This window comes from Microtus pennsylvanicus, chromosome 18 (genome assembly GCF_037038515.1).
Source record: "Microtus pennsylvanicus isolate mMicPen1 chromosome 18, mMicPen1.hap1, whole genome shotgun sequence".
NCBI lineage: Eukaryota > Metazoa > Chordata > Mammalia > Rodentia > Cricetidae > Microtus > Microtus pennsylvanicus.
The window spans coordinates 7,693,762-7,718,203 of NC_134596.1; the positions used below are offsets into that span (position 1 = coordinate 7,693,762).

The 24,442-nt window shown below is 47.9% G+C and overlaps 1 protein-coding gene across 14 annotated transcripts in view; it reads right to left on the bottom strand.

The window, feature by feature from the left end:
• The window catches only part of Nav2 (neuron navigator 2), a 615,193-nt gene that overhangs the window by 142,997 nt on the left and 447,754 nt on the right, over positions 1 to 24,442 (bottom strand). For all 14 annotated transcript variants that reach the window (XR_012908349.1, XM_075953182.1, XM_075953180.1 and 11 more), the window contains one exon: positions 893 to 1,988. Coding sequence is in view for 13 of the 14 variants with exons in the window: in XM_075953182.1 (XP_075809297.1) it covers positions 893 to 1,988 (1,096 nt within the window). In the remaining variant the exon portion in view is untranslated. The remainder of the gene's footprint in view (positions 1 to 892; positions 1,989 to 24,442) is intronic.

The window sequence follows — 24,442 nt, forward strand, 5'->3', positions numbered from 1 at the left end:
CAAACGCACCTATGTGAACATGCATTTGCATTTGGTGCGTGGACGTGTAATTATGTCTTACTTATGTACAACTGTCGACTTGGACATACTGAGCGTGTGCACACGGCTCTGGGTCTGTATTTTGGGAGAGAGCTGCAGACGAAGGGGACAGAATGGGACACGACTACTTTGGTATATGCACAGGTATCAGGGGCCTAGCTGTGAAGCGTGGTCAAGCACACCATTCCTGTCCAGCTCTGTGAACCAAGCTCTCAGTCCCCTTCTCAGTGGTACAGGGGCTCCCAGGAGCCTCGAGTGCCCATTTCAGCACGGGTGTGTGGTATGGCAAAGCAGAGTGGATCTCGGACAGAACAGCAAGGAGCGTGTAGCTCCTGGTTCCACACGGACTGCTGGGGTTCTATAGAGGTCCCAACAGAGATACAGGGCTACGGAGACAGGAAAAGGTCAGCAGGCTTCATCCTAATACAATAGTCCTTTTTCTACAATGGCCCTTATCAATCAATGTTTCCTTCGTCTCTTCTCAGAAAGTCTCAGCAGGTAGCAGGGACTGTGGGAAGTTCAAGGTCAATGCTGCCATGAGAAATCTTACTTACATAGCAGAGGGGTCCTAAGATCACTTACGTTAGGTTACAGCTCACTTTGGGTAACACCAATCTGACTACCCTGCATAGTCAGGTCTACAAGCTTAAAGGCCTGGTGACGCCTCCTCATCCTGGGCTCAGCTCCCAAAGTCCCCCACCTCAGCACTGTCTTGCTATAGTGGTTGTCCACTTGAGTGCACCAGGATAGAACTATGTGTTTCTTTGCCTATTGGCTTACATGTTCCTGGACCCTGCACTGGCGGAGCCAGAAGCCCAGGGTCTTTACCCAGGGGGAGCAGGTGCTGCCTTACCTGTACAGGAAAGGTGCAACCGTGGCTGTGTTGGGATGGTTGTATTGCTGCTGAGGCTGAGGTAGCTGAACACTGACGGTATTGCTTCCAGTGGTCTGGGTGGTCCCAACGGAGCCGCTGACGGTTTGACTGCTGATGCTGTGGTTCAGAGTGGTCCCTCCGGGGCCTTTTCCCTCTGAGGATGCCAAGCTGGAGGAGGAGCTGGAGTGTCTGCTGTCCAGCTGGGGCTTCTGTGGGGGAAGCCCTGAGCTCAGCTTCCCTCGGCTCCGCTCTCCTTCCTTGGGAGGTATGGGGGCACTTGGGGACTTCCCAGGCACGTTCTTCATTCCTGGTTTTGGTATTCCACTGTGGGATGGAGCCGTGGCCTCCTTCTTGGTGCTGTTGAGCTTCCCACCTTTGGGGATAAAGCTGGCAATCTTGGAGGACTTTTTCGGCATCTCAGTCACAACCACCCCACTGAGCTCTTCCTTGGGTTCCTCCTTGAGGTCAGGCCGGTCAGTCACGGAAACTCTCTTGGTAAAGTCCTTGCCCTTCTCCTTTTCCTTCTCCTTCTCCCGTTGCTGTTTCTCCTTCTCTTTCTCGCTGCCCTTCGGGGAGCTCTTCTTGTTGGTAAGCGCCCTGCTGAAAGTTCGCTGCGCGATGCCCTTGAGTGCAATCTTGGGGCTGCTGGATGCAGGGCCTGCAGTAGAGAGTGCCCTGCTGGTAGCTTCCAACTCTTCGCTCTCTTCGAAGCTGGGCAGGATCTCCAATCGTTCACAGCTTGTGTCCCGAGACGCCGAGCCTTCACCTGCCTTAGAGCCCCCTTTACTGTTGAAAAGTTTGAGCTTTTCCAACATGGATTTCTGGTTGTTGGGGGCAGGCTTCATGGCTTCGGGTGCAGGCCTGGGGGCCTCAGGCCCAGTGGGCTTGACCGAGAGCATAGATGATGTAGCACTATGCTTCACACTGAGGGACTTGCTGCGCCAGGGCTTGGAGGTCATGCTGGGCTGGGGGATGGCTGAGGAGCAGTTAACAGGGATGGCAGGGCTGTTCTCCAAGGGAGCAGGTACATTTTCGCTCATTCCGGGATGGGAGGAGGCTGAGCTTGCCAGTGGCTCTGCGGAGACAGGGAAGGGAAAGGGACCTGAATCACACCGCTGAGCTGCACTGAAGACGCTGGAAGGTCAGGCATGGTACCTGGCCAGTCATTCCCCACCCATAAGCCCTACAGCCCCGGCTGGAGGTGTGGATTATCTGTGGTTAAACTTTAAATGCCGTTCATCCTCCTGTCGTCCCTCATGCGCTGTTCACATGGCACCTCCCCCAGCCCCAGCACATCTTGGCTGTGTCTGTTCTGTAAACACATGCCAATCTTAACAGTAACTCGCAGAGCGCAACTGAGAATGTAAATAATCCACCGAAAAGGGGAAAATCCTTTACCACCACCACCTACCACTTCTGTGCTGTGTGAGGGTGTAGGAAATAATATACTTTAAATCATTTAACCCAGAATTCCATTTATGCATAATAGTCGAGAGATGTCCAACTTTTAGGAGACAACTCAGACATGAAAATGAAGCAGAAATCAATAATTTTAAATGAAAAGTTTACCAATAAAAGTTTCTAACTCCTATCGAATCTTGTAAGTTTTCTCTATGCTGACCCTGCTCTTTCTTCTCTCTCTCTCTCTCTCTCTCTCTCTCTCTCTCTCTCTCTCTCTCTCTCTCCTCTCTCTTCCTTTTTCTTTCTTTGTGCTAGTGCTTCTATGAGCAGCTCTGGCTGTCCAGGAGCTCACCCTGTAGAACAGGCTGGTCTCGAACTCAGAGATCTGCTTGCCTTTGCCTCCCAAGTGTTGGGACTAACGGCATGCGCCACTATGCTCAGTGTAAAAAATTTCACTTTGAGGCCAGGCGGTGGTGGTGCATGCCTTTAATCCCAGCACTTGGGAGGCAGAGGAAGGCAGATCTCTGTGAGTTCGAGGCCAGCCTGGTCCACAAGAGCTAGTTCCAGGACAGGCTCCAAAGCAACAGAGAAACCTTGTCTTAGAAAAAAAGAAAAGAATTCGTTTTGTTTTATCTTGTTCAGGAAAACAGATGAGAAGACAAGTATCTTCTTTCTCTGCATTCGCTTAGAGAGAAAGGAGGAGGAGTTGTCTCCTCAAAACACTTACCCCCCCCCCCATCCCAGGGTGGGTTTGAACCACCAACCTTTCAGTTAACAGCTGAGTGTACTGACCAATGGCACGATGGAGACATTATACTGGCAGTTTCAAAGGCTTACAAACAGTGCAAACTGCTTTTAAAGAATACAATCTGAGCATGTGCACCCCCCTCCCCGCCCCCCAACACACACAAGGCAAGAAAACACAGGTTATCTGAAAGTCAAGGCTTCCCCTTTGGCGCTCAATGCATGCTTCCTTGCCCACAGACTTTTCTCAGAAATCTATGAAGATATTTCCGTATAAGCGCCAGGACCATTCTGGGAAATGTGGGCTCCCCTACTACCGTTCTGTTACTCACCACAGTGGCCCTGACTCAGAAGCCCCCCAAACTGCAGCCCCCTTCTTCAGACGGGACTGCCATGATACATCAGTGGCTCCGATTGCCAGTAGCTGCTAGAGAAAGTGGCTGGAGGACAGAGGAAACAGCTTCCCCTGAGCCCCGGGGGTGGGGGGCACCCCAAAGCCTAGACCCATCAGCTCCTTAAGAGAACACAGCTCGCAAAGTCACCGTGACAGGACTTACCTAGCGGCGGCCACTTTCTCCCACAAGGATTCTCTGGGAGAAATTCTGCAAGCTGAGAGGCTGCCCTTCCAATTGTCACAAGTGTTTTCGGTTAAACTGCTCATGTTTCTAATTAACTTTTGTCATCCACAACTACTCCTGTGCCCAGAAGCCTGGCAGGATTAACGGCTGCTTCCTCAGCCACCCCCCCCCCTCCTAATACCTACGTTCTGCTGCCTTCCAGCAACAGAGTAAACTGTACATACAGCGGCTTTTGATGATTTAAAAGTCAACGGCTGCCGAGGCTGGGTCAAGGCAGCCCTGTGTGGGGCGCGAGCTCTGGGAGCCGGGCAGCCAGGGAACTGGCTGAGTCTGCCCACAGCTGCATGGGGAAGCCGCAGCTCTGGGTGATCCAAAGCAGACCTCCCAATGTTTTAAAACACATCCATCTTCCTGACTTACTGGGGAATTTGGATTTGGAGGGGAGGGTGCTGCAGAACTCCTCTATCAAAACTCACGGGTGTTGCTGGATCTTTTCCTGGGCAGAACCACAGGCTGGCTTGCAAACGGGCTGAGGAAACCTTTCCACACCACCAGCCTGTCCATAGGGTGTCCTTGGTTTGACACCACCCCCTCCCTGGAGCGGGTATCTCATGGAGATATGGAGGCACACCACGCAGTGTATTGCTAAATGGTGTTCCTGCGCCGGGCACTTGGGAGGCAGAGGCAGGAGAATCATTGTGAGTTCAAGGACAGGCAGGGCTGTTTGTGACCATGTTCACTCATCAAAAACAGAATAACTGGGATTTGAACCCAGGTCAAATTGAACCCTGACACAGCATTCTTGGGGACACCATAGTAGTGACTTTTATTATTTGTGGTTGTTGTTAAAGGCACAGTCTTCTGCAGCCCAGGATAGCCTTAAACTTGTTATGTAGCCGAGGATGGCCTTCTGCTTCTATGTTCGCAGTGTATATACTACCTTTGTTTGTGTGGGGCTGGGAATGAACCTGGGGCTTTGGGCTTTCAGGAAAACTCTGTCATTCCCCAGCCCTACCACATCCTTGTAACAAGCCCACGCAGACAGTAGTGTCCAGTGCCCAGACTGTTTTCCAGACACTTCCTTTCCTCTTGCCTTATCATATACAATGGTGATATCCACAGCAGGGCCAGTCACGCCACCCATCAGGAAGCAGCTGTACCACGGAAGAATCTCTCCGGCTAAAGAAACAAAGTTTCCAAGCCAGGACCACTTTTCCTAGGAAAACTGCCTTTCCCTTTACCCAGGATCTTACCAGAAGCCAAGTGAAACATACAGTCATCCATCCATCTACTCACTAATCCACCCACAACCCTCCATCCTCCACACACTCACCCACCCTCCACCCTGACACTCATCAAGTTCATACCAACATACACCTGTCCATCAAATATTTCACATGCACCAGATGCTGTTCCAGGGACTTGGGGCACATGTAGAACCAAAGATCTCTCTGTCTTAATGAATCTTACCATTTAGACAAACAGGAAAGAACTCATTCATAGATCATTTGCAGGAAAATAAGTGCAAAAGAAAAGTAAGGCAGATCTGCAAGAAAGAGATTGAGCTGCATGCAGGGTCTGGAGGCCTCGCAGTTTGAGGCCAGCCTTGTCTAAGTCAGTTCTGGGCTTACATAGTGAGACCGTGTTTTCTGATACAAGGAAAGAGGACAGACTATTTCTGCTATTTCTCTGGAGTCTGTTCGGTTGTGCTCACGCTACAATCCCAAGGAGTCTCGAGGAAGCATCATGAGGTCAAGCCATGGCCATTTTTGCTTCACATGGAATCACACACTTTGCGTAATTCATACGCTAAGCCCTTTTACTATTCTGCGTGGTAATGCATAGGGTATTTTCAAATATTCTCCCTCATCAGTGTCTCTTCTGGTGTTTCCTAATGGAGAAAGCTGTCTGGGACAAGGTTATTGTCAACCTTGTTAATTCGGAACCGCTGGTGTCCCAGGAAAGCAAGCCTAGTGGAGGGAGGGATGGGTGGGTTCTCTAAGAGAAGAGAGCCACTCTAATAACTAACAGCTCTCGCTTTTCTTCTCATGTATATGAGCCTCCCCCTTCCTTACAGCAAAGGAATGTAAGCGGGGAACAGGAGAAAAACATACAAGAATGTTCTGGGTGTCCGATCCCCCACCGGGCCACATGGCCACTGTAGGAAGTGAGCTGCTTTATACAGCCCACAAGTGATCGTTTTTGTCCTTTGGAAAGCATATTGCAACTAGCCCATGTATAAAAGAACCATTTCACGCTTATTAAATGGACATTTAAATTTCAAGTTGACTTAAAATATGACAGAGACCCACAGACAGTTCACAGATTTCGTGAAAAATCACACAGGCTTGTGAGCAATACAGGTTGAAGAGACACTATTAAATCAAAAACTACTTATTTTTATATCAAATCTATTCCTTTGCCCCAAGTCAGACTGACTTCAAAACTCATCTGAAAAGGCTACTTTAGGCACTTGATCCATTTATGTGTTTGAAGGGCATGGAGTATATTGCTGAGAATGGCCAGGTCAGCAACAAGACTAAGCCTTGATGAGCAAAAATAAGTTTAAAATAAGAACATCATGATTCACTAAGCAGTTTGTGAACATGTATCTATCTATCTAGATGAACAGTATCAAGATGCTGTTACTACTGTGAGTTTGTGTATCTGTCTGTCTGTCTGTCTGTCTCTGTGTGTGTGTCTGTCTGTCTGTCTGTGTCCTGGCGTGTGTATGGCACAACATGCTTGTTGACAACTTTTTCTGTGTGTGTGTGTGTCTGTCTGTCTGTGTCCTGGCGTGTGTATGGCACAACATGCTTGTTGACAACTTTCTCTCTCTCTCTGTCTCTCTCTCTTTCTCTGTGTGTGTGTGTGTCTGAGTCCCGGCATGTGTATGGCACAATCTGCTTGAGGACAACTTTCTGAAGTTTCTTCCTTACACCACATGGGCCCTGGGGACTCAAGTAACGCCTGTGCAGAGACCTCGTTTACCTTCAGAGCCATCTCACCACCCTCCAAGACATACTCTTAATGTGCACAATAAACCCTGACACAATCCACTCTAGTGTAATTTTTAAAATGCTAACACAAGGACTGTGGATAGCTCAGTGTATATAGGGCTTGCCTTCCAACCCCGGGGAACCCACTTTAAATGTCCTCAGCATGCAGGCATTCGCTTATAATCTCAGGGCTAGGGAGATAGAGACCATTGGCTCCCTTGCTGTCCTGGTTTACCAGGGCAATGAGAGAGAATTTCTCAGAAAAGCACCAAGTGGACAGTGGTTCCTAAGAAACCACCCCTGTGGCTGCCTTCTCTTCTCCACACGAACTCCCATACATATGTACAAGCATGCATACATGGTACGATGGAACAGCCCCTGATGGGGCTTCCTGACCCAGTGCCAGTCTGGAACTTGGTTCTACAAGACTCACCACCAACTGACAAACCACCACATAAAGGCCAAGTCTCCCCTAAAACATCACGACGCCTTTGAAGAAAAGGAAAACCTTTGGTTTTTTTTGGCAAGCAGCCTTAGCCTTTTCTGACGGGAATCAAGTGCTCTAAATGGAAACACTGTGTTCTGCAAGTCCTGGGCACTTTTTCCTCTCTTCTTCAGCAAAGGTGAGCTACAGTCCAACACTCTACCATCCCCGGGTTTCCATCAGGGAGCCGTTGGTGGTCTGATCCCGAAGCCAGTGGGCACAAAGACAGAGTGTGTCCCAGGCTGGCTCGCCTCACCTCCTATCATTGCTACTGTGACTTGAATCCTGCCCGAGGGAGATTTCCTGCCTAAATCTTCTCCAAAGCCTTTTGGGGAATGGATCTGATAATTGAGCCTGGGAAAATGTTTGCCATTTCCTATAATTTGTCAAGGTGTCAATCTTGAACACTCAGATTTCTGAGGATAACTGAAACCAGTTGAGTTATTCCTAAGTGTATGTTTTCAGAACAGCTTGGGCTGGCGTCTTGATAACCCTCTGAACCACTACACCATGGGGGGCATGTGGATGTGGCTCTGTGGCTTAGCGGTTACACAGGATTCTGGGGCTGGCTGAAGGGGCCATCGCTACACATTTAAAGCAACTATTTATTATATCATCATTATCACCATCATCGTCATCATCATCATTGTCATCATCATCATCATCATCACTAAACTTGACTTTTTTGAAACCGAGTCTCTTGCCATCCAGACTGGCCTCAACTCACTGTGTTGCTGAAGGTGACCCTGGTGACCCTGAACTCCTGTTCTTCCTGTCTCTCCCTCTCAGTGTTGGGATGACAGGTGTGCACCCCCACATCTAGCTTTATTGTCTAATATCAAGGCAGACACTTGAACATAGTCTTTTTGTTGGCTGCTTCTTGGGGAGCATCCTTGAAGACAGAAGGAACAAGGGACATGAAAATGGCCATGGAGGTTGGGCAGCAGTATGGGCTGGGGTGGGAAGGAACTGACTTAGGACACACATGCCCACAATTCCAATGGCTCCTAAAAGGTCTGAGCTGTGATGAAGATTGTGTTCTACAGATGCCAGTTCTTTAAGTTGCTTTAAAATGCATGGCCTTTCAAAATCCCCATACCGTTTTTTGTTTGTTTGTTTGCAGAAATGCAAAAAGTAAGCTTTTCTGCCTTATGAGCCACAAATTCTTCAGTTTCCCTTGTGATCTTTTCATCCTAGAGGAATAATAAGCAGTCCTCAATGGCTGGGACAACTACATTGTATCCTCTTTAATATATGACAAGGTCATTCTTTCTTTTTGAAGGCTTGTTTTGGATAAAACCCAGCGAAACTATGGGTAATGAGGTCATTTGTTTTTCTGCTGGTTGTTAAAATAACAATATAAGAAACTAAGGAAGCTTTGTTCCATTTCCAAAGCTGTGCTCACAGCTCACAGCTTCTCGGTGGGTTGACAAGGAAGCATCTTTCAAATCCCACTGATGCTGTGAAGAACTGAGAAGCCAAATGATAAAGTCGAGTTTATGTTTCACCTCTGACTTTAAAACCAGAATCAACTCTTAAAACCTGCATCTGTCTGTCTCCCCATATCTGTTTTCATCTCCCCCTACATCCTGTACATTAAAACATGAAATTTTAAATCCTTCTAGTTATATGGATGAAGAGAAGAAACCTGGTGTTTAACTATGGCATTTGAAGAAAGAGCTCCCATCCCTATAATACATCTCCTTTTCCTGTTTTGAGACAGGGTCTCAGTTAGCACAGGATAGCCCCCAAAATACTATGTAGTCAAGGATAACCTTCAACTTCTGGTGCTGATATTTCAGGCATGTACGTATGCTGGGTTTATGTGGTGCTGGAGACTGGACCCACGGCTTCATTTATGGTAGGTAAGTGTTCTATCAACTATTATACCCAAGCCAGAAAGGTACCATTAAAAACGGAAGGCATCTGTCTTCTTATCATTTGAAGCCACACCTCCTTTCTCTCTTTAACTTATTTGTTCAAAACCCCAAGAAGAAACCTTGTGCTTTAATTGCTCAAGCCATGTCTCGTACCATATATGGCCACAAGAAAGGACAAAATTGGCCGTGGAAAAACTGCTTCTTTTGCTTCCAAGGGTGGATGAGATTTCACAGAGAGACGAGAAACACTTTACGGGGGACAACCTCATTCCTCAGGAGGTCACTGTCCACGGCCAGCAGCTTTCTGGAAGAGCGGAACTGCTGTGTGCTGTTGTAAACACAGCCCTCTGCCACAGTTGGGCGAGAATCTTCAGGGAGACCCTTTCCCTAGCACACCGGCCTCTTGTGTTCTATCCTGGTGTAAAGGAAGGTTTCCCACAGAAGGAGCATCCCAGCCAGTGTTAAACTGAGATACGTACTTCCTGGGAAGCCAGGCAACAGCAGGCACTGGAAGCAGGAGTTTCTACTCAGGGAGATTTAGAAAGCAGGTGGCTAAATGGTGTCAAACTGTCTCCAGGACTCCTCCAGGCCTTGCTAGCACTGGGACTATCCAAAAGCTATAAAATGGTGTTTTTCCTGAATGCATTTTTGTCACAAGCAAAATACTTGATTTTATGGGATACTTAAGAAAAAGATCTATCACGTTAAAAATTTACTAATGAGGGGACCACCAGGTGGGATGTACAACCCGAATCAGAAAAGGAATCTGCCCACCAGGTAACAGACACTCACAGGGGAGCGAGGCAAAACAGAAAGGAGAAGGTCCTGCTTCCACCGGGGATGTGGTGCAATTCACCATCAGAACACGGCTGCCCCAAAGCCCCACAGCAGCCAAGGCAGTGCCAACTCAGGAGCAGCGTTCGGAACAGAGGGGATGTGCCCACTACATGGTGCAGAACACGCTAGAACAACGAATGCAAAACCTTAGGATTCTTAGAAAGTCCTCCTAGGGAAGGCCAAGTCTCTCTCTCTCCCCAAAGAGAATCTGGAATTAATGATGTACCCAGCAAGATCCCAGCCCCTACTTTGTGACAGCGTCCAACCCTGTCCGGCAGGAGCACCTGGTGAGGGTCCAACGGAGCTGCATCTGTAAGTAGCTCCCAAGTGGCTCCAGCCGTCCCAGTCCAAGCTGAGAGCATTCGCAGCTCTCCAAGGACCGGAAGCAGAATGAGGATGCTCCTAAACCTCTGTCAAGGAGGAGTGGCTTGGAGATAGTCAGCTTGGGGGAGCCGGGGGGGGGGGGGGGGAGGAGCAAAGAGTGGGAAACTAGGACCAAGGCTGCCCGCCCCATCCCCATTCTGCCTGATGACACTGGACCAAACAACAGCAAAAGGTAAAGAAACAGCCTTGGGAGCAGGCCCACAAAATGAATGGAGGACACATTATAGTACTAGGTACAACGGAGCATACCTAGGAACAGCAACGGGTAGCAAGGCTGGGTCTGCCGGCAGCTGCCACTGTAGAGAACAGCCAAGCTGATTTTGCATCTCCGCTCCATGTTTCCACATAGTTCTTCTGCCACATGTGTTTGACAAAAGGTTTCCATGGTACATACATACATACACACACCACACACACACACACAATCAATATTAATAACATTGGATATTGAAAGTGTAACAGCCAACATTTACAGAGCATATGCTCTGTGCAGACGCTTTCTTTCTGCGGGCTTTTCATTTGCATTATTATGAAGTTATTGCGGTAGGTAACAATGGTCTCATTCTACCAGTGGGGACACCGAGGCTCAGGGACCGAGCAGGGGACCTCAGGTCAAGCAGAGCAGAGATTGGTAACTTCACTGCCAAGACCACACACTTCAGCTGCACTTTCTGCCCACCTCAACTTGAGGTAAGGCACAAGCCTGGGTTTGGGCTGCTGAGACGGCTCTGTAGGGAAAGGCAGCTTGCCGCCAAGCCCGATAGCCTATGCTTGACTCCTGGAACCCACAAGGAGGAAGAAGAGCGACATTTTTTGCAAGCAGTCCTCTGACCTGTACTTGCCTACACATACATATAAACACAGTAATTATTTGTTTAAAACACAAAATCAAAGCTCGGGCCCTTCTGGTCCAAGACACGGGTTTCAGAGATTTCAGCATCATCTGCTAGGCTTTAAGGTCTTCTCTCTCAGGAAAGCAATTTTTCCCCCTCCAGGAGGCTCATTTTAAAAACGGGAACGTCAAATGGTTTAGTAATAATTTAAGTATGGTTTTTGTTCTGCAGAATTTAGGACTCTGGCAAGATGTAATCTTTCTGCTTGTTATTTTTTTTTCTGCCAATCAAACTCAGAAGGCAACCAAAGAACTAGCTTATTGTATTCCTCAGGGGGTATCATGCAGAAAGCAAGGGCTGAATTGGGCCATTATTCACTATCTGTGATCACGTTTAGGCCAAATGTGCAGGAGCCAGAGGGAAAAAAAAGGGAGTCATTTATCCTCATTCTGCCAAGTACGCAGACACTCGGTGTCGGATAGATCAAATAATTTCAGGGCTTCATGGATGCCACTGATCCACACGGAACTACCAGACTTCTGAGCCTTTCGCCTGACAGTTGTCTCCTTAATGGAAAAATGGAATTCGTTTTTGGGAAGAAAAGAATATCTGCAGAGGGAGAAAACACCCGCAGAGACTGCTCAGTGACTTGACTCGCCGCTGCACCAGGAAGCGATCCCTCCAGGTGTCTGCAGCGGACCTGGCTGACAAGCGGAATGGGTGTTTGAAATGAAGCACTCACTTAGTGACTCTCTGTAAGGCTGATGTATCTTTTACAAATCAGATAATCATGACAAGGTGCAAAGAAAGCCGAGGGATCTCATTCTACTGCACGCTCCCCGGGCCACGCAACTCTTTGGGTCCAAGTCCAGCTTACCAGCTGAGTGACTAGCAACTTGAGCAACTTCATCCTAGAGAGGCTCCTGATCATTCATAAGCAGGGAAATAAAGCCAGATGACTGCCATTCATTGAGCGCCCAATATCGTGCTAAGTGCTTAAATCATTTCACAAATGCATCGCAAATCCTGAGTTCTGGGCTGGGAAGACAGCTTAGTCAGTACAGCCCTTGGTCTACAGGCAGGGAGAACCTGAATTTCATACCCAGCACCCGCATTACAAAGAGCCAGCCATGATGTGTGCACCTGTAATCCCAGCGCTGGGGAGCTGGCCACGGGAGCTCTCTAGGGCTCATTGGCCAGTCACCCTAAGTGAACTGATGAGTCCCAGACCAGTGACAGACCTTGTCTGAAAAACAAACAAGGGGAACTACTTGAGTAATAAAACCGGAAATTGACCTCTGACCTCCAACCGCCGGCCTCCACACACATGCAATCCCCACACCAATAAAATGAGAAATACATAAAAATAACTCATCATTTCATACAAGCACCTTATGAACTGAGTTGACGGTGGCTCAGATGTTAGCTCCTGGCCCGTGCGAGGATGAGTAAGACGTTGAATGCTGAAGTCGGCTCTTCTTAGCAGGAACAGTGAGCATGGCTTTCTTCCTTTCCCACAGGGAACAAAACAGTGCAGCGGAATGCCAACACACACACACACACACACACAGAAACACACACACACACACACATGCTTGCACTCTCCCGTGCCTTCATCTTCCACTAATGTCAAGCTTTCTGAACATTAGCAGAGAGGAGCCCCACCAGGTTTCAGTGCCATTGCTGCCTGCCATAAGCTTGCCAAGAGCAGGAGGCATCCCCGAAGGTCTCTCCAATCTTCCACACCATTGTGTATCTAGGGATGACTTAGATGCCTGGCAAGCTTCTCTTTTGTTCCTTCTCTCAGCCAGGGCCCGTGTGCTTTGGCCACCTCGCCAGGCTTGCTGGAAGCGGCTCAGTTAGCACACCGTCTAGCGTGATGACTCAGTCACTCCTGGCAACATCTGGTCTGTTCTGGTGCAAATCACAAAGCCTCTCCCCACGAATGAGGGCGAAAGAAGATGCACCGGGCTTCTAGCTACAGCGTGGAAACCCGCCATTCCATTCTCGGACCAGGTGATAGCTTTACAGACTTAATGCGTGTCTAAGCTTCCCACACACTATTCTAGAGGGTCTCCACCAACCCAAATGATAACTTCGAGGTGTATGGCAACCAGGGACATGATTGCAACACCAATCACTTGGCTCTTTCCCCTTGAAATCCTAAGACAACCACAGGCACAGCGTTTGCTCCTTGCCCCCACCCTAGCCCACCCTAGGCCTGTACTTTTTCTTATTCAGTCTTTTGTTCCAGGTGCTGAGACTGAAGAGCGAGTCTGTGGTTCAAACATTCAGCGGGCTCCAGCTCTCAGCAAAGTGGCAGACATGGAGACTTAGGAGCTGGATCCTCGTCAGAGGGAGTGGGTCCCTGGGGGCCGTGTCTTTTCTGCACACTTGCCCTACCTCTGTCTGCTGGATCCTAGAGACACCCTGTCCTCTCCACCTTGTTGCTCTGCCTCTCTCGGGGCCAAAGACAATAGCAAGGGGACTGAAACCTCTGCAGCCAGCATCTCAAATTGTTCTTCCTCCTCCTGGCTCACCTCAGGCATTCTGACTCAGTGGCAGAATGCTGACTAACCCAGGTGTCACCGCAGACGGAGGGACCTCAGTCTGGGAATGAGTGAGGAAAAGAACCATTTAAGTTATGAATAATAACTCTCTGTCTCCCTCATGGAAGTTCTGGGGCTCTATTTTTTTGTAAAGCAGGAAAGCAAAATAGCGTCCAGGCCCCCACGTCTAGTGATTAAAATCAAACACAAGAGAACAAAAGACACAGATTCTGTATTTAGTCAGGGTAAAAATCTGGTCAGCCAAATGTATTCACGACACTAATCACAAACAGGGATTCCAGGGGTCTTTCTGTTCCATCCAAATATAATGAAAAATGGGACATATTACTCGAGCGGAATGTTCTTCCCCAAGCACCCAGCAAAGCACACGCCTCTCATTCAGTTGCACGGACTGAATTTATTTCCACAATGTAGAAGCTCGACAATGTGAACTCTCAGTGCCCACTGGGAAAAGAGAAAGGTCAAGCAGACTTGGCTCTTTCATGCTTTCCTGAATGTGCCTCAGTAGCTAGGAAGGAGTAGACGCCTCCAATATTTAAACGGACCACTAACTCAAGCCAGTTCCAGGGAAATGGCTGAACTCTCCTTGCCTACAGCTTTTGTCTTTAGTTGAAGATGTAAATGAGTGACAGACCCATCAGTCCTTTTATCCTCCAAACCTGGGAATTAAAAGAGGAAATGAAGGTGGAAAAGATGCCTGGCATGAGCCCCAGACTGTGGCAGTCCAGCCCGGCCACACTGTTCTTCTCCTGCAGAGGGCACTGTGGAGCCTATTTTTACACAACTGAAAATTCAGAGAGCACTTGCTATCACACAGCTGGACAATGTGGGAGTAGAGGCTGCAAGCCCAGCTTTGCCCAGTGTGGAGCTGACACACCTCCGCCTCATTACCATTTGTAAAAACTAACAGATCTACAGGACAAAGCTGTGGAGCGAGGGCGGGGGCGGGGGGGGGGGCACTGGATGAGAAGAGGGCAGTAGCCATTTCTGGAAAGACAGCAAAGAGATTAGATTGGGAGTCACCTTTCCTAGAAAATTCCTTGACAAACCACGTGGGTCAGCTGCTGAGACCCCGGGGAACTGTTACTACCAGGTAGAAAGAGAGAAGAAAAATTGCTAAGAGATACAAGGTGTCTAATATAAACCACCAACTGCTGTAAAGACAAGGTGTTCTCTGTGAGGCATTTGTAGGAGGTCAGCTTCTGGGTTCAGGATGGTGGGTTAGAATACAGGCAACCCCCACAGTGGCCAGATGAGGAAGGAGACTTCAAGATCCTTCTAGATTGTTCTGTCAGTTCTGCAAAGGGCAGGCAGGTCCGGCCAAGCATCTAGGTGTCTTTGTGCCAGGCGGAGACGGCTGCTGCTTCCACAGGGGGATTCCCCCTCCAGGCTTAGCTGTCTTCTCCTTGTCACAGTGCCCACGGTGCCCACACTGCTCTAATCCACGCCCTCTCCCATCCTCTGCTCTTCCGAGGTTGGTGCCATTTGTAATGAATACTAGTCTCATAGCACTGCAGCCTGCTCCTCTAGGAGAGAAGTCTGCAAGCCAAATCAGGCCCATTGTCTGCTTTTGGAAATAAAATACAGCCATGCTTATTCAGCAACAGGATTGATTCTATGAGAAAAAGTGCCAGGATGTGGTTGGAAGTGGTGGGCTGCTGAGATATTCCTGACTAGGAAGGGCACCACCTCCCCACACACTTTAATCAACAGGAAACAGGAAAGGCAGAAAATTGAGGCCTTTCTATATGGTCTTAATAAATCCCCAAACACAAAGATACACAATGTACCAGGCAATGCCTCCCTTTCATTGAAAACAAGATCCAATTAGGCATCTTAAATGTTTTTCAAGTGATTCCTGGCCTGGATACGTTACATAAAACAGGACTCAGTGATTCAAACCTGCTGTCAATACAGAGGTGGGGAAAGAAAAATGCCAGCTATTCTGCAGCTGTCCAGCCAGAGTCCTGGAGGGGCTGCTCTCTTGACAGCCCCAATGCACCAAAAGAAGCCTGCTTCCCAGAGTGGGAGCTAAACCAAATAAACCTGGCGGGATGGCTTAGGAGAGTCTTCAAACAGCAGTCAGGCCTGCACGGGCTCCCGTGGACAACTCAGATTACACGGCCTGCCCTTGCCTTGAGTAAAACTGTACTAAAGGTCAGTTGAATCTAGTTTTTCTCTCGGTTGCCAGTAAGTTTCCCGCTCATGGAAGTTAAATCTGTGGTGGAATGTGCCGGGTGAGCAAATCGTGGAAGTGGGGGCCCTTTGCCCGATGTCTGGCTGGGCACAGAACGAACTAGGAGCAGTGTGGGTCCCTAGAATATTTAAAAATTATTTTTTTATGCTTTTATTAAATTTTAGTAAATATTAATTATCCAGCATCATGCTTAGTTTCATTGTGACATTTTCTCTCTCTATATATATACATACACACACACACACACACACACTATATATGTGTGTGTGTGTGTGTGTGTGTGAGAGAGAGAGAGAGAGAGAGAGAGAGAGAGAGAGAGAGAGAGAGATACATCCATCCTGGAGCACCAGAAACAAATGCATGACCAGTGGATGACATCAGGTGCCATACTGTTATCTCTCTGTCTTATTCTTTTAAAACAGGCTATCTCATTGCATCAGGAGCTGGGCTGGCACCAGCAAGTCCCAGCAATGCTATCTCTCCACCTTCCACAACACTGGAGTTACTAGAGTATATGTGGCCATGTCAGCTCTTTTTTTTAACATAGGTGTTGGGGATTCAAACTCACGTCCTCGTGCTTGTACAACCAGGGCTCTTACCACTGAGCCCCCGCAGGCTCTACATAACACATTTTTTAAAAAGATTTATGTATTAATTATGTATACAGTGTTCTGCCTGCATATACATCTGCAGGCCAGAAGGGGGCACCAGGTATCATTACAGGTGGTTGTGAGCCACCATGTGGTTACTGGGAATTGAACTCAGGACCTCTGGAAGAGCAGTCAGTGCTCTTAACCTCTGAGCCATCTCTCCAGCCCCCTACATAACACATTTTGATAACAGTTACCTCCAGGCCTCTGCTACCCTCCTACTGATCTTTCTCCCAACTACTTTCCCTGCCACTCTCATGGCTTTGTTTGGTTTATCGAGACAGGGTTTCTCTGTGTAGCCCTAGATGTTCTGGAACTCACTCTGTAGAGCTAGCTGGTCTTGAACTTAGAAAGATCCACCTGTGTCTGCCTTCCAAGTGCTGGGATTAAAGGTGTGTGCCACCACTGCTGAGTTTCCACAAAAACAGGCTCCCAAAGTTGTGTGTGTGTGTGTGTCTTGTGCATTTGTGTGTATGTGTGTGTATCTTCAGTTAAAACTAAAGGGGTGTTTCCATGATGGCACTCATTCATTTAAATCATGTGTGTGCCAGGGTAAGGGACATACAGATCAGAAGTGACCAGGCCTACTGGAACTTAAGAGGGAGATTCAGGCACGCTAACATACTAAACATTTCAAAGGTCTCTCTGTTTTAGCCATTAAATGTTTTCGTAACGAGCAGCACAGATTTTAAAGTTCAAGTGTATTTAAGTGGAACGTAAATATTGGCTCAAAGTTGGAGGTGTTTGAAAGCAGAAAGTGTTTTTCAAGCTATTCAGATGCACACAACGATCACCCCCCACCCCACTCATTCCGCAATGGAAGAGGCAGAAATATCCCTAAGAGTTCAGGTGTAAATGCCAAGTTCACTTTCTCCTATTTCAGAAACACCAACCCAAAGTTCTCCTCACTTCTGACAGTCTGCTGATCTTTATTCAACAGAAGAAAACTGAGAACCTGTCGAAATCCCACATTATAAGCTGTGCAGAAAGGAAGGCAACTTCAGCCTTTCATTTGCCCCAGGAGTGGCCAAGTACCACAGCCTCCCCTACCCCCTCTTCAGAATCATTTCAGGGGTGGTGGGAACTCTGCATAGGACAACTACAACCAGAGTCATGGGTACTTCTGGGGATCTGGCTAGGCCTGGACTTCACCACTGAGCCAGCAGCTTCTTACACCGAAGCAGCAAGCACTGTCCCTTCTGGTATGAGTCTAGAAAGTTCTCCATGCTCCTCAGGCAGATCTTGGCTAGTCTTTCCACCCCTCCTGGACTATGAGCATCTCAATGACAGGTCTGTGGGAGCCACTGGCTCATCTACTGTCTAAGACAAAGTTGGAAGCGATCAAAATGTCTCAGCAAGGTGCCAAGGCGAACCACTAAAGATCCACACAATCCCATTTCAGTGACTGCCCTCTCAGTTTTTCCAGCGGGACAAGCATGCTCCCACCCTCACAGAATCCAAGAGTTCAGAGCCACTGTGTTGGTGCCAGTGTGCTAGGTGCGGTCCAGGCAGCCACCGTGCCTGCCTCAGAGAGTCTCTTGCTCGCACATCTTCAGCTGGCTTCCATTTCCTCCCATCCCACGCTCCCTCTGAGCACTTTTCGGTATTCTCTTGACTTCGTCCTAGGTAATTCACCTTTTAGATCAGACCTTCCTTCTCTCAGGATGCTGAGGTTAGAGCTCAAGGTCACAGGGCTCCCTGGTCCCTAACCAGACTGTGCAACTGTGTCACTGGAGTAGAGCGGTATGCTGTCCCCATGCACGAAGTACAGCATTGGGCACACGCTGGCAAGTCGGGGACTTTACAACCGATAGAGTTGGCTACAATTGCCTTCAGTTTACAGATCTTTCCTGAGCTCTTACCTGGTCGTTAAGGAAAGCAAGATTAAAAAAAAAAATAACATGGCAACATGAAGTCAGGAAAACCAGAGATGGGGACTACATGTCCCTTTGCCATAGAGTATATGATGGGGAAACAGATACAATCACGCAATGAACTCCGACCATCTTGTGCTTAGGCCGGGGTGTAGCATATACAAGACGACCTGGATTTGACCTCTAGCACCACACACACATAACAAAACATGGTGCTTCCTTCTTCAAACTCCTAGACAAAATAATTCTGTCCCTTTCAGAGTTCTAAAATAGCAGTTGATTAGAAAACAAACAGGCCTGGGGATGGCACACCTGCAACCCCAACCTTGGAAGCATCTGAAGTTCCGAGCTCCAGGGCTGCATAGACCCCACCCACACTTTCCTTCCTTTGAATGTCCAGCTGCACTGCTGGGGCCATCACCTAGCATTCGTGGTTTTCTTTCCAATTGTCTCTCCAGCAACTTGCATAGTCCCTGACACAAGGAATGGATTTCTTCAACTAGCAAATCTTGTCAAAGCTGGCTTGACAGGGGCACGGAAAGATGTCTCATCGGAGTCCTAGCACTCAAATGGCAGCTCACAATCATCTGTAACTCCAGTCCCAGGGTATCCAAGCGCTCTTCTGGCCTCTACAGGCATCGGGCATGGATGTACTGCACAGACAGGCATGTAAACAAAACACCCATGTCCATAAAATAAAATATACTTAAAAATCTGGCTTCTTTTGGGCAGTGGTTGAACATGCCTTTAATCCCAGCACTCAGCACTTGGAAGGCAGAGGCAGGTGGATCTTTGTGAGTAGAGGCCAGCCTGGTCTACAGAGCTAGTTCTAGGACAACCAAGGCTACACAAAGAAATCCTGTCTCAAGAAACAAAACAAAGGGCTGGAGAGATGGCTCAGAGGTTAAGAGCATTGCCTGCTCTTCCAAAGGTCCTGAGTTCAATTCCCGGCAACCACATGGTGGCTCACAACCATCTGTAATGAGGTCTGGTGCCTCTTCTGGCCTGCAGACATACACACAAACAGAATATTGTATACAAACAAATAAATAAATATTAAAACAAAAACAAAACAAAAAAAGAATGTTTAAAAAAAAAGAAACAAAACAAAACAAATAAAACAAACAAACAAAAAACAAAAAAACAACAACAAAAAGGCTGTCATCCAAGCATGGAAAACCTTGTTCAAGTCTGATCTCTAGCCTCGCCAGGCATGTGATTAGGCAGGTTGCCCAACCACTCTGGAGTGAGCTTCTTTCTAGCTTTCAAGCAGAGGATATAACTGATGCTTGCTGGTATTGACAGGAGGGACTCAGGGAGACTACACATGCAAAGGGCCAAAACCATCTCACCCAGGCACCTAGGAGTGATGCAGTAAGGAAGGCAGACACCATTACTGCCACAGCAGCTCTCTGTGCCCACCTCACTACCGGACCCCAAATTACATATGAGACATGTACTGTTGATAGATGGGTAGGCTTTGTAACAGTGGGAGCGCGGGGTGGGAGGAAAGAAGGGTGTGGAAGAAACCAGAGAAAGGGGTGGGGAAGGGGAAGATGAGAAGGAAGAGAGGAAGAGAAGAGATGGAAAAGAGGAGGAAGAGGGAAGGGGAGGGAGAAAAGAAGAGGAGAAGAAAGACGAGGAAGAGGAAAAGGACAATAAAGGGACAAAGAAAACTAAGAGGAGGGGGCAGGAGGAAGAGGTGTGGGAGGATGGCTTCCTTGAAGTCACCACTTTACATTCTTTTTGTCTTAAAAAAAAAAAGGAAGCGAGAGAAGAAAAAGACCAGCTCAAAGCTATTCCTAAAGAAATGTGCTTTCCAAGAGAAACCCCACAGGACCCTCGACCGCAAACCACAGAAAGCCATGTGCTGTTCCCCAGCCAGGCACCTCCCGGTGACCCCAGAAGCTCTGCTGCCTGCTGAGGACAGAGAAAGTGGGCTCTATGCATCAGCTCCCTGAGCTGCAGAAAGCCAGGCTCTGCGCCTGTCTGTATGGAAGGTCAGAAATGAGCACCTTGGCTATCACTCATGCCCGGGCTAGCCCTGGATTCGGAAGGAATGTCAGCTACCTGCTCGGAGGTCCACTTCCTGCTGGAGGTGTTCCTGGGAGTAGAACTGTGACTAGAAAGGGAATGTGATCCTAAGCGACTCCATTTTTGTATAAAACGATGGTTGCTCAGGCTGTGCACTGTCCTAAGGGGACTCCATTTTACAGGTATCTCTTGGCTCCCTTTTGAGGGATAAGGATGACTACAGTTCTTGGACCATTTGTTAGGCATCACCCACCCAGCACAGACTGACAGACTCCTCGAAGTAGAAAGGGGGGGCATCCTGTAAGATTATTGGGGTGAACTGAAACTATAAGGGACCATGGCTATATTAAAATCATATAAGTAAAACCAGGCCCAAAACTTATTGGGCAAGTGAGACCAAGGAAAGGGTATACTCCCTCATCTGAACTCAAAACAATGGACACCTAACATTGCGACAGCATTGTGGACATTGTGGACATCAAGGACAGTCAGCAGAGGACTCACAACTGTCTCTACAGCTCTGGCTGGATGGTTGTTGATGGGCCAGCCAGAGCACTGGTCTACATGTCTGCCAGTCTGGACCCAAACCTGGCCTGTGCTTCCTGCACCCAGTTCTGTTTTTGTACACACTACTGAAATCTGCAGCTTTGCTCTTAAACCAGCAGCCTCCTCCTGGCCCTGATCTGTTTACTATCTCATTGATACAGACTCTTTCCCAACCCACCTCTGAAACCGCTTGGACTCTGCTGTATTTGGTCTGTAATTCACATATATGCATATAGTTACATAGTCATTTACTGTGTTCTGTGAGTTATTAGTCACTAAAACTAGAATAAAAGAATTGGTTAGGTTAGCAAGGTAGTTCGGACTATGGCAAATGGCTGCCATTGAAACCACTAAACGATATGAATTGTTATTTGATAAATTCTACCACTGTGGGAAGACACAAACATGTCCACCTTTGTTTCTGGTGTAGTACACTCAGGACACCATTCCTTCAGAACACAGGGAAGGAAGATCAAAAGTCTTTGCCATCTTGAAGACAAGCAACCCCCTGCATCATGGAGAAAGCGAGGTCTGGTGCAGGGAGGCGCTTGAGTACAAACCTCCACGGGAAAGGAGAACTGGGGTCAGAATGCCTGCTTTGCTACAGAGAGAGCAAGAAGTGGTTTTTAAACCACACCGTGAGGTGGAACTTACCACCCTAACAGAAAACACACACATCAGGGCATGTCCAAGAGTTTTCATTGAACACAGAGCTGAGCACAGCACCGCAATCTCATTCCCAAACATCTTCATCAAAGCACAAAGAAACTCCACAACCACTTGAAACGACTCCCCATTCCCTGACCCAGCCTCCACGAGGTCACTTTCTGTCTCCAGAGCTTTGCTGCTTTTGGACATTTCATAAACCACGTGACTAAAAAGCAATCTTTAAATTGTCCTTTTCACATGTATTCACTCACGCCTACGTTCAATGCACAGCTACTGAACGTCCAGTCAGCGTTAGATGATGCGGGACGCTGGGGCTTTTGACACTGAGCATGAAGTTGTCAATGACGAAGCACACGCTTGAGAGCTGCACAGATAACTTTTAAACCCCCTCCCCAATCTCACAGTGCTTCACATACATTAGGAGGCTGGTTGACCTCATTCATTAGCTATCCTGGGCCCAGGTGGAATGCTCAGCTAGAATGCCACGTTACAAGTGAGGAACCTGATGGGATATAGAGCCTTATTTATGTGTATGAATGTTTGGCCTGCATGTATAGATGTGCACCATGTATGTGTCTGGTGTCTGCGGAGGGCAAAAGAGGGCACAGGATGCCCTGAAAATGGAGTTATGGATGGCTGTGAACTACTTATTATGTGGACGCTAGGAACAAAACTTGGGTTCTTTCTAAGAGCAACAAGTACCCTTAACCACTGAGCCAAATCTCTAGCCCTGCCACCAAAGTTTTTTGTTTTATTCAATTAATGAATTCATTTGTTTATTTCGTTTGTTTGTTTTTTGGGACAAGGTTTCTCTGTGTAACAGCTCTGGCTGTCCTAGAACCCATAGAGATTTGCCTGCTTTTCCTCCTGACTGCTGGGATTAAAGGGATGCACCACTACCTCCTGGTAAAAGAAATTTTTTTTCAAGACAGAGTTTCTCTGTGTAACAGCTATGGCTGGCCTGGAACTCACTCTTTAGACCAGATTGTCCTCAAACTCACAGAGGTCTGCTTGTCTCTGCCTTCCGAGTGCTAAGATTAAAGGCATATACCATTCATTACATCTGGCTCCAAAAAAGTAATTTTTAATGACAGAATTCAGACATACTTTCTAACTGCTTACCAAATTATAAAACTGGAACCACCAGTCACATGTGATCACTGAAGAAAATTAAAATGAGCACATTAAGAATTTCTATTTTGGGTCAGGAAGATGGGAAAGGTAGTTACCACCAAGTCTGCTGACTTGAGTTTGATCCCTGAGAACTGAATGGTGAAAAAAAAATCAGCTTCTCAGGGTTGGAGAAATGGCATGAGGGCCCGAGTTCAAATCCTCAGAACTCATGTAACAAGTTGAGCATGGCTATGCCTACACCTACAATCCCAACATTGGGATAAGCGAGACAAATACATAAGGGACCATAGGATTTGCTGACTGCCAGCCTAGCTCTAGGTTCTGCGAAAAACTGTCTCAAGACCATACGGCAGAGGGAGAAAGAACATGTGCACACCCAACACAAATTCAACTTCTTGAACACACTTACCCTACTTCAGGAACATATGGTGCCAACCATGTCAGACTATAGTCTGTTTGGCAGGGCTGAGTAGAGGGCACAGAGGCCTTTACAGGTTACAGACACCGGCTGTTTGAAACACTGCACCTCCTGGTACCTGCCCAAGCAGGTGGGGAATGTGCGCGAGGAAGGGTTTAAGACAAGGAGCATGGGGTGAGCCGTGAGTCCCAGTGCTGCCCCCCCGGAGTCTGGAGCGCTCCCCAGCCCTGCTGCTACAGGCCTCAAAAGCTCTCTCTGCTTAGCTAAGCCCTTCCAACAGGCGAGTGTGCCAAAGCGTCTGGAGAGACTTCAAGGAAGTCGGCCTCCACCTTGGCTGGTTGATGGTTTGTGGAGCGTTTCCTGCCAGAAGGTGATCTGAGGGGCTCCCTAATGAGACCGAGCAGTTCTGATCAGGGTGCGGTGAGCAGTGGCCATTTCTATGGCCAAGCCAGAGCAACTCCTGCTGACCAACAAGCAAGGCTCAGGTTGCTCCCATCTCTCTCCGTGCATAGCTTACTCACTTCATCTCCGATGTCTTTAATCTCTCCAAAGACACTTTGGTTACCGGCTCCTAGGAACAACACAGAGGACTTCTGAAATGTGGATCTGGACATGTTAAGATAACCAGAGTATCCACATTTGCGGGTGATGAGAAACGCCAGAGGATAAAATAAAATTTACACTCAGAGAAAGAAAGATCTGCTAATCAAAGACCCGTTGGTTCTAAAGCGCTGCAGGACAAAGAGCCATCTCCTTTCCTGGTGAGGTCCCTCTTCCTTAAGACTCCATGGAGGTTTGTCTTCTATACCATAGCTATCTGACAGGAAGAGAGAGAAAGGCAGACAGACAGAGAAGCAAACCCATGTGCCTCCCACGCTTGCTCTTCTCAATCAATACTTTCATCTCAAATTCCCTCTCCATGCAAGCAGCCACCGGTAGACTTAACCAATCAATTAGGTTGCATGTCTAAGATTCCACAAGCAAAAGCTAGCTACTCTGATACTTCCCAAGTGAAGGCACAAGTGTCCATTTGTTGGGAACTGTCCTCTAGGACAGACAGGTCATTCTGGTTCTAGACTTGAAAGATTTTTTTTTTTCAAACTTACATGTTGGTGTATAGGTATGTGCATGTGGATACAGGTTCCCGTGGCGGCTAGAAGCATCTGCCCCCTGGGAGATGGGGCTTTAGGCAGTTAGGAGTCCCCTGACATGGGTGCTGAGATTTGACCTTTGGTTTCCTGGAAGAGCAGCATGAGCTCTTAACTGCTAAGCCGTCTCTCTAGTCATCTAGTCTAGA